This window comes from Saccostrea cucullata, unplaced genomic scaffold, assembly GCF_032062105.1.
Source record: "Saccostrea cucullata isolate Sc308-1 unplaced genomic scaffold, CSIRO_AGI_Scuc_v1 ctg32, whole genome shotgun sequence".
Taxonomy (NCBI): domain Eukaryota; kingdom Metazoa; phylum Mollusca; class Bivalvia; order Ostreida; family Ostreidae; genus Saccostrea; species Saccostrea cuccullata.
Genome location: NW_026931074.1, coordinates 318,063 through 331,838, shown reverse-complemented (window position 1 = coordinate 331,838; position 13,776 = coordinate 318,063). Strand labels below are relative to the sequence as shown.

Here is a 13,776-nt window from a genome sequence, read left to right as displayed (position 1 = left end):
GATTTGTGCATATTATCTTGTAGAAAAAGAAATCTCATATTATGTCTGTGTATTTATAGGTTGCTTTGTACACAAGAAAGGAGTTAAACATCAGAACTACAGCAAACTTCCTTCTGGCTCTCTGCTCCAATGTAGAGGTCTGTCGACCATATCTAAAAAAGTACTACTGTGCTTCCATCCAGTTGCCCTCTGACTGGATAGAGGTGGCAGAGATTTATCAGGTGAGTGTAGTTTGACAGAAGTGACATTTTTATATTCAGATAGGATAGAGGTGGAATTGTATCCAATAAGGATAAAGGTTGCAATATTGTATCCAGAACAGAGGTGACAATATTGTATTTAGAAAAGATGGAGATGGGGGAGAATGTAAGGTGTATCTGGATAGAGGTGGCATTGTGTTGTATCCAGTCAGAATAGAGGTGGCAATATTGTATCCTATTAGAATAAAGATAACAATGTTGTATCCAGTCAGGATAGAGAGGCAATGTTGTATTTTATCAGGATAGAGGTGTCTGACACATCTTTTTCATATTTGAATGGGTTTTTTTTTTTTGTTGTTAAGATTAATTACTTTTAATGATAATATGATTATCTGTTTTCTGGCAGGCGTTCCATGACACCAATTTGTCCCATGGCTCTCTGCCAGCAGCCCTGCGTAAAGCCATGATCATGAAGTTCCCTGAGTTTGACCAGTATCAGTTAGGTATGACATCTTCTGTATGTATTTTTTATTCAAAAGTGAAAAATTCAAGTACAGGAAATTCTTGCGTATATTGAATAAAAATTTTAAACAAAACAGTTTTCCTTCCCTGTAGTTCTAAAACATATCAGTTATAATAAATTATGATTATAATAAATTATTGATCATATCTGGGACTTCCCTATTTGCATGCGTTACTGTATACTCAAAAGAATTCCAGTAACATATACACTCTTTTATGAATCTGAAATGCATGAAAATGGAGTAATGGCCAAATAATGCATAAACAGAAAATCCAGAACAAATGATGTAATTAAAAAAAACACAACAATGAACCTGTGTTTGTTGCAATATTGTAGCAAAATATAACAAGGAAAGCTCAATGAAGAAAAAGAAGAAAAAAGAAAAGAAAGAAACTGAATCAGTCAGGGGTCGTGGAGGGAATGCTGGTGTCAGGGGACGTGGAGGTCGAGGTGGGGTCAGAGGTCGAGGAGGTGCAATGAGAGGTCGAGATGCCAGAAATGTGTCAACCAATCAGAGAGGCAACTGGGATTCCGATAGCAATGAGGAAAGTGATGAGGAAGAAAACATCCATCGTCAGGTTAGATATTCCAAAGTACACTACAGTCTTCTTATGTTAATCTTGACTGGACCAGAATAAATATTAAGAAATCAGATAACTCAAGATAATAAGGTTAAAAAACCTGTTTTAAAAAGTCATTGGGACTGCCAACGACTTCAACCTATCACTAGTATTCTATACATTGGTGTATGTCATTCAGAGGGTTAGAAGTATGAAAGAGATTTCAAGACTCAGACTCCATATTTTTCTAAGATTGTAGTATTATTTTAACAGCTGAGTGATGTGGTTTATGATGAAGAAGATCACACACAGGAGGAAATGGAGAAAATCAAATTCTCCATTAAACAACTGATCCGTAAACTTCACATCATCGAACCAGTGGACCATGTCATGTCTATAATTGGAAAAAAGTCAGTATTTCGTATAAAAGTACTTGGCATTTATGTGTGATTTAACTTATAATTCAAAAAAAGGGTACCTTCTTATCAATAATTTTTAAGAATGTGTAGGTATTACAAAATTGGCTGTTTGGTTAAAGCCACAAGGAAGAAAATTGCAATTTTTAGTATTGCAAATCGAATGAAAATGCAAAAAAAAATTACTAATTAAAAAGTTCTTTGAATCCAAATTTGAAAAACAAACTATTTGACAGTATGTAAATTGCCAGATTTTTTAAGTTGCCTTGTTTTGAAGGTACCCAGACACGCTAGAGGCATTTTACAAATCCCGACTCCCGGGGGAATGGGATCAGGATCGGGCAGGGAAGAGGATGAAGCTCCCCGTCCCAGAGACATGGGAAACACAGGTGTCCCTCAAAGGGAACAAAGCCTCTACTTGGGAGGACCTCATTGGTCAGTTATTGTCTCAGCTATTGATTTCATTGGTCTATTATTATCATTACTTCTAATTTCATTGGTCAGTTATTATCCTAACCAGTGATCTCACTGGTCAATTTTCATTCTTGATTCTGATAACATTACTTAGTTATTACATCCTGATGCTGATGAACAGTTTAATTTCTCTTTGTTTTACATTATTTGTAGTGAAAAATAAATGTTTCACATTTCATTAAACAATTTTTTTTATATAACAGATCACAAAAAGCTGCCATTCATGGCAATGTTGAGGAACTTAAGGAATCTGATAAAAGCTGGTATTTCCCAGAAACATCATCAACAGGTTCTTCGTCGACTCACTGATGAGGTATGAATTATGTTATTACCTAATCCACTGAATTTTGTTGTTTTATTATAAATTTAATATTTTCATCTATTCTGTATGTGTTTTCAGTTTTTCTTATCTTTTCAAACCGATCTATTGACTATCTATTGACCGGTCATAATGTGTACCGGCAACGTATTTCGGAAAAAAACGATCCGGGTTTCAAATTTAGTTGTTTGTAACACTGCACAGACATAGTAAACAATCATCTTATTCGGTCTTTCGACATTGGTTTTAAAAATTATGTGATTTCAATGGTCGGATATTTTATTTAATGGGAGTTACTTTTATTTAATACACTGTGGGACGTGGAGACTGGTCCTTCGGTTGAGACCTATCATCCGAGGTCCCGTGTCGCAGTAGGTGCACTGCTGGCACAAAAAGATCCCTCTCCACCGGCAAGTGGTGGCCACTGGTGGCGTCTCCATTTGAGTGAAATTTTTTTGAGAGGAATGTAAACAGTCGTCTATACAATCAATCTTTAATTGATATTAATGATGCACCATATCTAGGTATACATTTATCGATACAATATGGTACGGGAACCTTCTGTACTGAATATACGATTGTGAACACTTAATATACGGAAAATAAAATTAGGTTTTTACAATTATTTAATGCCTGAGCATTTTTTTCCCTTGGTGCACAGCTGTGTGTTCTATTGCCCTCGGCCGCTGGCCTCGGGCAATAGAACACACTGTTCCCTGCACCTCGGGAAAAATTTTTATTGACTGCTCAGGCATTAAATAATTGTATATTATTGTATCAGATATCAAGCCAAAGTGGAAAGAGGGGAAGGAACATATGTTAAAAAAATCTTTTTCCAACTGCATCCAGTGGAAAATAGAGGAAATATCCCCCCCCCCAAAAAAAAAAAACAAATAAACTAGGAAAATAATAAATGAATTTTCATTAAAATTTTAGACAGCAACATCACACCGTGAACGTGGATTTTGGTATAACACACTATATTAATAACTTGAAGTGTCAGGATGTGTGGGTTTTAAAATTTGAACCTGTCAATTTTATGGTCACCGTGTCAATGTTAAGGTCAAGACAAATATGCATATGGTAGCAAATATATATTGAAATTCACCTGATATACATGTATGTAGGACAAAACTTTCAAAACCATGATGTTTGAAGAGAATGTATATGGAAAATATCTGATATTAAAACTATGCCAGATATGCTGCCTATATGGAGAGAAAAATTTTTTATGATTATCTGATGTAAGGTCTTGCAATTTTTTTCAAATATTGAAAAAAAGCAACACATTCACCCGGTATGACACATTGGGTGTTTTTGTATTCTGTATGTACTGGCACAGTACTGCACGCTTTTTATGTACTTTTTATACCCCCGCTCCGAAGGAGAGGGGGGTATACTGTTTTACCCTTGTGTGTCTGTCTGTCTGTCCGTCTGTCTGTCTGTCCGTCTGTCTGTCTGTCCGTCCGTCTGTCTGTCCATCCGTAACAAATTTTCGTCGCAGTTTTCTCAGCAACTACTCATCGCAGAAGCTTGAAATTTTAACACAATCTTCTCTGAGGCATGCCATACGTTGGGATACATTTTTGTTCAAATCTGACGTCAACTTCCTGTTTGTCTGTGCGTCTGTCCATTTCATACATAACAAATTTTCGTCGCAGTTTTCTCAGCAACTACTCATCGCAGAAGCTTGAAATTTTAGTACAATTTTCTCTGAATGCCATAAAAATTTTTGTTCAAATCTGATGTCAACTTCCTGTTTGTCTGTGCATCGGACCGTTTCATACATAACAAATTTTCGTCGCAGTTTTCTCAGCAACTACTCATCACAGATGCTTGAAATTTAATTTTTCTCTGAGTCATGCCATATGTTGGGATACATTTTTGTTCAAATCAAACAACTTCCTGTTTGTCTGTGTGTCTGTCCATTTCATACATAACAAATTTTCGTCTCAGTTTTCTCAGCAACTACATCGCAGATGCTTGGTGCACTCTTTGTTGAGACATGTTATATAGTGGGATTCATGATGTTAATCTGATGTCAACTTCATATTTTTCTGTGCATTCGCCTGTAATTGAGCTTGTATATATATTAACATGGTAGTGTTTATTCACATCAGAGCGGGGGTATTACTAGTGAGCATTGGCTCACAGATTTCTTGTTTTTAATACAGAGACAAGTTGCCAATAGTAAGCAGTTTCCCTTCCGGTTCTTTTCTGCCTATGAAGTTCTAAGTGGACTTGAAAAAGAATATGAAACAACTCGTGAGTATAAAACATTCTGATTACCCATAATGTTGAATGTTTTATCTGGATTTTTGTAGGCAATTTTTTGAAACTTTGCATAGGTTAGTAAATAAAATGCTTTTGCCTTATACATGCACATTATTCATTGTATGTAAATTTACCATCAAAGTGTAAATGTTAATTAATTATGTAAAAAAGAAATACTGAAATTAATTTATGGACTAAAATGTATAAAATGCAGTAGAAAAAGTCCAGGAAAATGCGATCAGATTATTTTAAAATTCATCCCTAAAGTTTTAACTGCAATTCCCTTCTTGACTGTGTTTATATGAGTGATTATTATGCTTGAATTGACATGATTGAATTGCTGATGTTGATTTCTGATTTTAGAGAAGAAGCTTGTAGAGTTGGCTGAGATGGAAGCCTCAGGAATCCCTAGGTCTCAGGCTGCCCCCAGGGGAGGAAGAGGAAGGGGTCGGGGCCGAGGGCGTGGGGGAAAGGGAGATAACTGGTGGATCGAGAAGAAAAATAAACAAAAGGAAGAAAAAAGGAAACCGAAGTAATATTCCACATAAATAATTCTAATTCATGTTACTCTAAGCAGTCATTAAAGTGGGTTATTTAGTTTGATAAGTAAAGTGTATAAAAAAATTTATTAAAGATTATTCTTTCATAATAATATAACCGTATCTTTAAGTGATGAGGGGTTGCTTTAATTAACAGAGAGACAGCCTTTGACAAGGCAATCATCAATCGTTACAAGAAAGCTCTGGACACCGCAGTCAAGATAGCCACAGTCTACAATGTACAGCCAATTAGGGGCCGAACCATAGTACTGTCTGACTGTAGCGATAGAATGAGGGTCAACTGCACCGCGGCCAGGGGCTTGGGAAAACCTAGACAGGTAAGAAAAGGCATAAGTTTGTGGCTGTATTTGCCATCCATGCTTTATTTAATTCCTATACATTATATATAATTTTGAATTTCAATATACGAGTAAAATATAAAATTTATTGTGCGCTAAAGGATTTCTAAATATTATTTTTTTTGTGTGTTTAAATCTTTTACATAAGTACATGTAAACCGGAACGCGCGATTACGTAATGTCGAAGGGTCATTGGATTTTATATACACACTAGTACTACACATGTTCAGAAGACAGAAAGTTCAGCCAAATTATAATTTGATTAAACTATTGTTACCCCAGTAGTTGTTACCCGATTATTATCATTAGCACCTTCAAAGTTTGGCTTCTCGAATCATCTATCGCCTCGAAGTAAACAATGCAATCAAGCATGGCGATTGATTGATTAGGATCACCGTTTTATCTAGAATTTTCTGTCGAAGCATTGATTTAATATGATTTAAATGAGTACTTTTCTTTTAATTGAAAATAGAAATAAAATAAATTTTAACATTGTGCCACGTCCAAGTGATAGCAACACGTACCGCGGTAAACTTAACGAATGTTCACTGATATACGCTAATGTGTTTCCGTACTTGACTAACCAAAAAGTCAAATACGAGTGTGGATAAAAAAACAACAAAATATCACATTTATATATTTTACTGACAAGTACAAGCGCTAAAATTTGTTTGCGCCAAGCGTTTGTTTTCTCGTTTTACAATACAGTAAAATATCAGGATGTGACCGGTTTTACCGACTTTGAAATACCGGTGCTAAAATATTTAAAGAATTTGATCACACACATATCACTGGTATTCGAGTTATTGATATTCTAGATAACAAAGTTCAACAGAAGTGTACAATTTAAGAAGCTTTTACCTACCTACAATTTGATCCCACACATACTCTGTTTTTTACACGTCAGATGTTGGAGGTGGCTCTACTGATGGGACTGATGTGTAAATACTCGTGCGAGGAGTGTGAGTTTGTCACCTTCAAGGAAACCACCTGGGAACAAGCCAGTATACAGCCTGGAACCATTCTAGACAATCTAGACAACCTGCTCAAAAAGGTTAGAATTTTAATTGCTAGCTGTCTTCAATTATATGTTTCATTGTTTGAAAAGAATAAATGAAATTAAATCTGTCTAGAAATCAACACAAGTTACATATTTCTTATTTTTTTAAGCCAATTTTTGTTCTGATTATTGTGAAATGCTTTAAAACTAAAGGTATATAGTAAAGTTTTTGTAATTTATGACATTATTTTGGTAGATAAATTTCCCAGAAGTCAGTGGAAAGACAGAAAAAATGCCAAATGGATTCCCTGAGTCCATTCTGATGGAGAAACTCAGAGACAGAATACAGGTATGCATATTATATGTAAGATTCATTACTGATTTGACTGGTTTCCAGTAACCATTCTGTATCTTTTTGTACTTGCTATTTGACTCTGCTGTATAAAAATGCTTTATTTTCAAGTAAAAACTTTAAAAATGTAGTGAGATTATAGCATCATAATGTAGTAATCACTTTGTCCATCTGTCTATATTTTTCTGTCACTCCCCATCACTTTGTCTGTCTGCCTGTAATTATCTGTCATTTTTTACACTATCAAGACCTCAGTGGCTTTTCCAGGGTTTGTTCTGTAAAGAGTCCATGAAACTGATGTATAAAACAATAACTTATATTGAAGTAACATCACAATATCTACTCTGCTATAGGTGGATAACATCGTCATCCTTTCCGGAGGAGATCTTGCAGCGACTCAGCAGAAAATTCTCTCTAACTTCCTGAAGAAGTATCGACAGATTGTCAACCCTAACCTTCTCTATGTCAACATCTCCTTTGCAGGGAAAGGCTGTGGGTGAGTAGGCGCATTGTCTCCATCAGTGCTTCTTTATTTTGATTTCTGTTTCACTGAAAATGATTAATAAATGAGATGAGCAAATTAAGAAATACTATGAGACCTGACCACCCTGTAGATTTTGCTTAACATTTTATTTAAACTACAATTCTAAAGAATCATTTATATTTTGTGCAAAACAATTGATTTCAATATAAATACATGTTTGTCCATCCATGTAAATGGTAAATGATATATGTATCTCTATGTGGTTTACTTTCAGTTTCTCTCAGTCTATCAAACCTGAGCATGATAATGATATCTACATCTCTGGTTACAGTGATGCCATTCTCAGGTAAAGTTATCAAATCTCTGCACAAAAAAGTACAGGTAAACTTTGGTATCTTGAACATTTATATCTCAAATACCAGGGTACATGGATATGAAAAGTAGTTTGAGGTCCCGACTACTTACTTTTATATTTTCACCTTCATGTCTCATTTTGTGGAAAATCAAAAATCTGGTAAAAAATTCAGCCCCTATTATAAAGTTCAAGATATTAAGGTTTGACTGTACATTAAGGTATCCATTGTACAAATAGGCTGTAATTTTTGGTAAACTTCGGATTGATCTCGGTAGTTTACGGAATAAAATGCTTTTTCAGTTCGAGTCAATATCAAAGGCCAAAATTCGAATATTTTTGTTTCAATTGATAGATAATTAAAGAAAACAACAAGATGATAACATATTTGTTGTTTAAATACATTTAAATGTACATCTTTTAAAATAAAACGATGTCTCTGAGACTATAAAATTCAAGATGGCGGCGCCCATGAAAAGTCGGACAGGGAAGGAACGGTTCAAGAAAAGACATAATTTGACGTGCGCCTAGTTGCTTTAGAAGACTGTACTTGTGAAATAACCTTATTTGTGATTCCATGCATGTTTGTGAGGAAAGCTGTTATGGTATGACCCTAATTTTAACCAGTAAGAGACTAAGAGTTGTAATATGACTCGAAGGAGGGTCATCGAGTTTGATGTTCATTGCCTCAAATTGTGTTCAAAATGTCATTTCGGACCATTATTCTCTTGCAAGAGAGCAATTAAATGTGAGTGAAACTCGGGTTAGGTGGTACATACAGTGCGGAAATTGCTTGCAGTCGCCATCGATGTTCCCAAAAGCTGAGAAAATGCGAAAGGATGCAGAACTTCAGTGTCAATACTCAATACACAGATTGTAACAGGTAAGTATTTATATTTATATTTGTTTATGGAATTTATGTCATTGACAACTAGTATAAAATATAATTTAGGCATTTACAACTAGTATAAAACATTATTGGAGCTCAATTCCTCATCTAAATTTTCGTCTGAAACCATGACATTTTGGTCAAGGCATATAATTTATAAATAGGATTTACATGTTCATGCATCTAAATAATTGCATGTGATATAATTGTATCTATCCTTTTTGTAGCTATAATCTACAGTTCATTGTGGGAGACCCTCAGAAGATAAACAACTTGTCGTCAACATTAAATCTACAATTAATACATGAAAGGATTTTGAAGGTATGAACAGTTTTATTATATCATTTAGTAGATACATATATTTTAAATTTGGTGGCACTAAAATCAAATGTTTATTCGTCAATTTGCTCGGGAATCAGTGTAAGAAAAATATTTGACTACATACAGTAGACTACCCTGGGTATAGGTTATCATGTTGGAGGGAATAATCTCTGCTGAAAACTTTTAATGAATCACATGCACATTATTAATCAGTATGAAACAATCATCTGTAGTACAAATATTTTTCTCATTTTCAACAGGTGTTCAATGCTGAAAAATCAAAGAACTACGTGTATTTGTGTGTGCTGATTGGTAAAGTTTCACGAAGAGGAGTCTGGCAGAAACGATGGCACTTTCTCATCTAAAGCTGATCTATAGCTATGACAGAGATGATGAAAATAGATTTTAATTTATGTTTTCTCCCAAAACCAGTGATGGCAAACCTAGAGTGACTGGAACATCTTAAGTTCTACAAAATATTGTCCCAAAGTTGTGTGAATTTTTTGCTGCCACATAAATTTATCAATTGTGTCTAAACAAGTTGGTCTGTTTTATGGATCCTCTACAAGTATAACACATACCTTATGAGCTTATACTGTCAGAGTCCTTATAGTATCTACATTTATATCACAAGTACTATTTATTGTGTCATTATTCAAATCTTGAAATTTATTTTCTAAGTCATTCTGTATCAAATGTTTATCACTCTGCTTTGATACAATTTACTGTCACTATCAATTTTTTAACCTCAGTATTTCTGTTTAAAATTTTTTTTTATTCTTTTGTGTACATTTTTAAATTCTAGACATAATTATAAATTCACATTTGCAGAACTTCAAACCATTTTCATTTATATGAATCAATTTTATACATTGACTTATGAGATTCATTCATAATTTTTGACTCGCAAAAAAGAAAAAAACGTGTTCAAATAATTGAAGGGAAAAGTGTTTTGACTTTTCTAATGTATATTGTGTAATTATAAATATTTTCTCTTTCAAAATGTTAATGTTCCATGGTAAAAGCATGTTGCAAAAGACATTATTAACCTGAATGTTTATTTTCACAAAAAGACCATTTTGTAATTTTTCTAATAACACTCTGACCAGTATGTTTTATTATTTAATATTCTTTAATTTTATTTAAATATTACAATATAAAAGTAATTTTTGTGTCATTGTTATGGAATAAACTTCTTGGATACCAATTTATGTGATTTCCCTTAGATTTTAGTTTTCATCAAGAGTTATCTTCCTTAAATGAGTTGTTGCCCCTGATGACCCAATTTTTAGCTCACCTGAGCCGAAGGCTCAAGTGAGCTTTTCTGATCACATTTTGTCCGTCATCCTTCCGTCTGTCTAGCTGTCCGTCCGTCCGTCTGTCCGTCTGTAAACTTTTCACATTTTCGACTTCTTCTCAAGAACCACTGGGCCAATTTTGACCAAACTTGGTACAAAGCATCCTTGGAAGAAGGGGAATTGAAATTGTAAAAATGAAGGGACATATCCCCTCGCAAGGGGAGATAATCAAGAAAAGACAAAAATAGGGTAGGGTCATTAAAAAATCTTCTTCTCAAGAACCACTGGGCCAGCAAAGCTGAAACTTATGTGAAAGCATCCTAGGATAGTGTAGATATTAAATTGTTCAAATCATGACCCCCGGGTGGGAAATCAAAGTTTTACATAGAAATATATAGGAAAAATCTTTGAAAATCTTCTTCTCAAGAACTACTGGGCCAGAAAAGCTGAAACTTATGTGAAAGCATCCTAGGGTAGTGTAGATATTAAATTGTTCAAATCATACCCCCGGGGGAAGGGCGGGGCCACAGTGGGGAATCAAAGTTTTACATAGAAGTATATAGGAAAAATCTTTGAAAATCTTCTTCTCAAGAACTACTGGGCCAGAAAAGCTGAAACTTATGTGGAAGCATCCTAGGGTAGTGTAGATATTAAATTGTTCAAATCATGACCCCCGGGGGAAGGGCGGGGCCACAATGGGGAATCAAAGTTTTACATAGAAATATATATAAAAAATCTTTGAAAATCTTCTTCTCAAGAACTACTGGGCCAGAAAAGCTGAAACTTATGTGGAAGCATCCTGGGATAGTGTAGATTCTAAATTGTAAAAATCATGACTCCCGGGGGAAGGGTGGGGCCACAATGGGGAATCAAAGTTTTACATAGAAATATATAGGAAAAATCTTTGAAAATCTTCTTCTCAAGAACCACCGGGCCAGAAAAGTTGAAACTTATGTGGAAGCATTCTTGGGTAATGTAGATTTTAAATTGTTCAAATCATGACCCCCAGGGGAAGGGTGGAGCCACAATGGGGGGATCAAAGTTTTACATTAAAATATATAGGAAAAATCTTTGAAAATCTTCTTCTCAAGAACCACTGGGCCAGAAAAGCTGAAACTTATTTGCACATGGAAGGATCCTGGGGTAGTTGATTTCAAAATGTCTTAATTATGATCAGTGGGGTAGGGTGGGGATACATAATGTATTACAAGGGGGAAATCTGGTAAAGAACAGAATGGTCAAAGCTTCTCAGGTGAGCGATGTGGCCCATGGGCCTCTTGTTTATTTGTCATGACCCATACTTTGATTTTAGAACATTAAATCATAGGGTTTCCAGGCATAAAATTTTACCCATTTGTACAATGGATACCTTAATATCTTATTGTCATTGATTGAAGAGGTCAGTTGAAAGAAATTTTCATTGTGACAATTTAAAACATGTTCATGAAACACAGTTGTTTATGAGGAAGGCTATTTATAAGTAAATCACAAAGACTTTCAGCTTCCAAGCATCCAAGGAAATCATCATAAAATTATATAATTTATTTCCAGGTTCATAGCAGAGAGGGGAGAAGGGGGGCAGTTAATTCATGTGGAGAAAATTGACGAGGCTTTTAACCTGAAACCCCTGGCAGGGATAGCCCTGGAGAACTCAAAGACTGTCCCTGTCTCCAAACCAGAGAAACCCCTGGTGCTGCTTTCAGGAAAACCAAGGTACAGTGTTGTCAATGGCACTTACTATGAAATCACTAATTTTGTGAGATTTAATTTTTGGTGTTTTCATAGAATGAAGAGACCCATGAATTTAAATCTATGATGAGTGTGAAATGTCATGTATGCAGACCTGTTTACTCTTACGATTTCACCGTATTTTGTACGGATTTTTAGTCTAAAATACGTCTCACGTTTTGCCATTATGAAAATACGGAAATCGGAAATACATAAGTTTGGAATTTAGCAGTTTGTTTTTGTTATGATCTGTCTTAGTTTCACCCTTTTTATCGCTTAAAATAAGAGAAAGATTTCAAACACATAAGCGATGCCAGGCTGCCAAAACGCTGCTGTGGTATTATTAAATAACAAAAACTTTGTTATCAAACCATGTTTTTATAATAGTCAAAAAGCAGTTTTTCTCTTTTAACATATGTAATATTTATGGAAAGTGAAATCTTACTGGCAAATGCCAAATCTCACGGACAATTCTAATAAAAAATACTGAGAGACAGCGTTATGGGTAAACAGGTCTGTGTATGTTACTACTGTAGATCACTTATTTTTCGCGACACCTTATTTTCGCGAGATAGTCATTGACTCTTTATTAGCGAGACAAAATTTTCACGAATTGTGGTCATTGCTCTATATAATCTTACGGGATTCTATTATACGCGAGAATGAAATTTTCGCGAGAATACCTTCTTTAATAAATAATAAAGTTCTCGCAAATAAAAAGTGATTTACAGTATTCAACAGTTCTTCAACCATGAAATCAAATCCCAACAAATTATAGTTTTTCTGCAAGACACAAAAAATTGACCCTTAGAAAAAAAAAACATGATTTTGCAGTTAAGAGAGATGGTAGTTGTAAAATTCATGCATGGTAATGAAATCAGAAATAACTCAGAGCTTATATATAGGAAAGAAAGCTGTACCCTGTAATTTTAAGGAGATATTTTGATAGATCTACTTGATAAATGCTTTTAATTAAATTTCAGTTGGAGAAAGACGAGAGTGTTTATCTCCTCCACGTTCCGAGACATGCACGGAGAAAGAGATGTTCTGACTCGCTTTGTCTTCCCAGAACTGCGAGCACTTGGAAGGAAGCACTTCATTAACATACAGGAAGTGGATCTAAGGTGGGGGATCACAGAGGAGGAGAGTAACCGGTGAGTATTAATACAGGGGTCATGGAAAGGTCAAGGTCATAAAAAGAATATGAGTATAAATAACAGGTTTCAAAATCCAATTACACATATTGTGAATTTACTCATTTTATTTGGGGGGATAAATTTTTAAATGCTTTTGGGGGAAGTCTCTTTTTTTTTTTTATCTGCAAGTTAATTTATGAGATGATTTTTTTTTCTTCTTATATTACAGAGCAATTGAACTCTGTCTCTCAGAAGTGATGACTTGTGAGTTCTTCATGGGAATCCTGGGAAATCGCTATGGTTATGTCCCTGATAACTATAATGTACCCGATATGGAGGAATTTGATTGGCTTAAGACCTATCCACCTAATGCTTCAGTTACAGAGTTAGAGATGCACTTAGGTGCACTGTCCAACCCCAGCACACGCATGGGAAAAGCTTTCTTCTACATACGCGATGATAGCTTTGAAAGGTGAGTTTCAGAAAGTCACTCAAATATTTTATGCATATATGGATACATATATATATATCTGGTTTGTCTTGAGAAAAATT

At 34.8% G+C, this 13,776-nt stretch overlaps 1 protein-coding gene and 1 long non-coding RNA gene across 2 annotated transcripts in view; both read left to right on the top strand.

Moving 5' to 3' along the window:
• LOC134231321 (telomerase protein component 1-like) overlaps window positions 1-13,776 on the top strand; it is a 40,445-nt gene that overhangs the window by 1,971 nt on the left and 24,698 nt on the right. Inside the window, exons 4-19 of the mRNA XM_062713257.1 lie at window positions 60-221; window positions 607-703; window positions 1,060-1,301; window positions 1,557-1,693; window positions 1,977-2,134; window positions 2,377-2,486; window positions 4,667-4,757; window positions 5,130-5,298; window positions 5,463-5,643; window positions 6,572-6,718; window positions 6,921-7,013; window positions 7,370-7,512; window positions 7,775-7,846; window positions 11,912-12,073; window positions 13,072-13,242; window positions 13,454-13,696. Coding sequence (XP_062569241.1) covers window positions 60-221; window positions 607-703; window positions 1,060-1,301; window positions 1,557-1,693; window positions 1,977-2,134; window positions 2,377-2,486; window positions 4,667-4,757; window positions 5,130-5,298; window positions 5,463-5,643; window positions 6,572-6,718; window positions 6,921-7,013; window positions 7,370-7,512; window positions 7,775-7,846; window positions 11,912-12,073; window positions 13,072-13,242; window positions 13,454-13,696 — 2,378 coding nt within the window. The remainder of the gene's footprint in view (window positions 1-59; window positions 222-606; window positions 704-1,059; window positions 1,302-1,556; window positions 1,694-1,976; window positions 2,135-2,376; window positions 2,487-4,666; window positions 4,758-5,129; window positions 5,299-5,462; window positions 5,644-6,571; window positions 6,719-6,920; window positions 7,014-7,369; window positions 7,513-7,774; window positions 7,847-11,911; window positions 12,074-13,071; window positions 13,243-13,453; window positions 13,697-13,776) is intronic.
• On the top strand, window positions 8,555-9,376 carry LOC134231337 (uncharacterized). The gene is made up of 3 exons (XR_009984539.1): window positions 8,555-8,735; window positions 8,969-9,062; window positions 9,323-9,376. It is a non-coding gene; the product is annotated as an uncharacterized LOC134231337 (long non-coding RNA).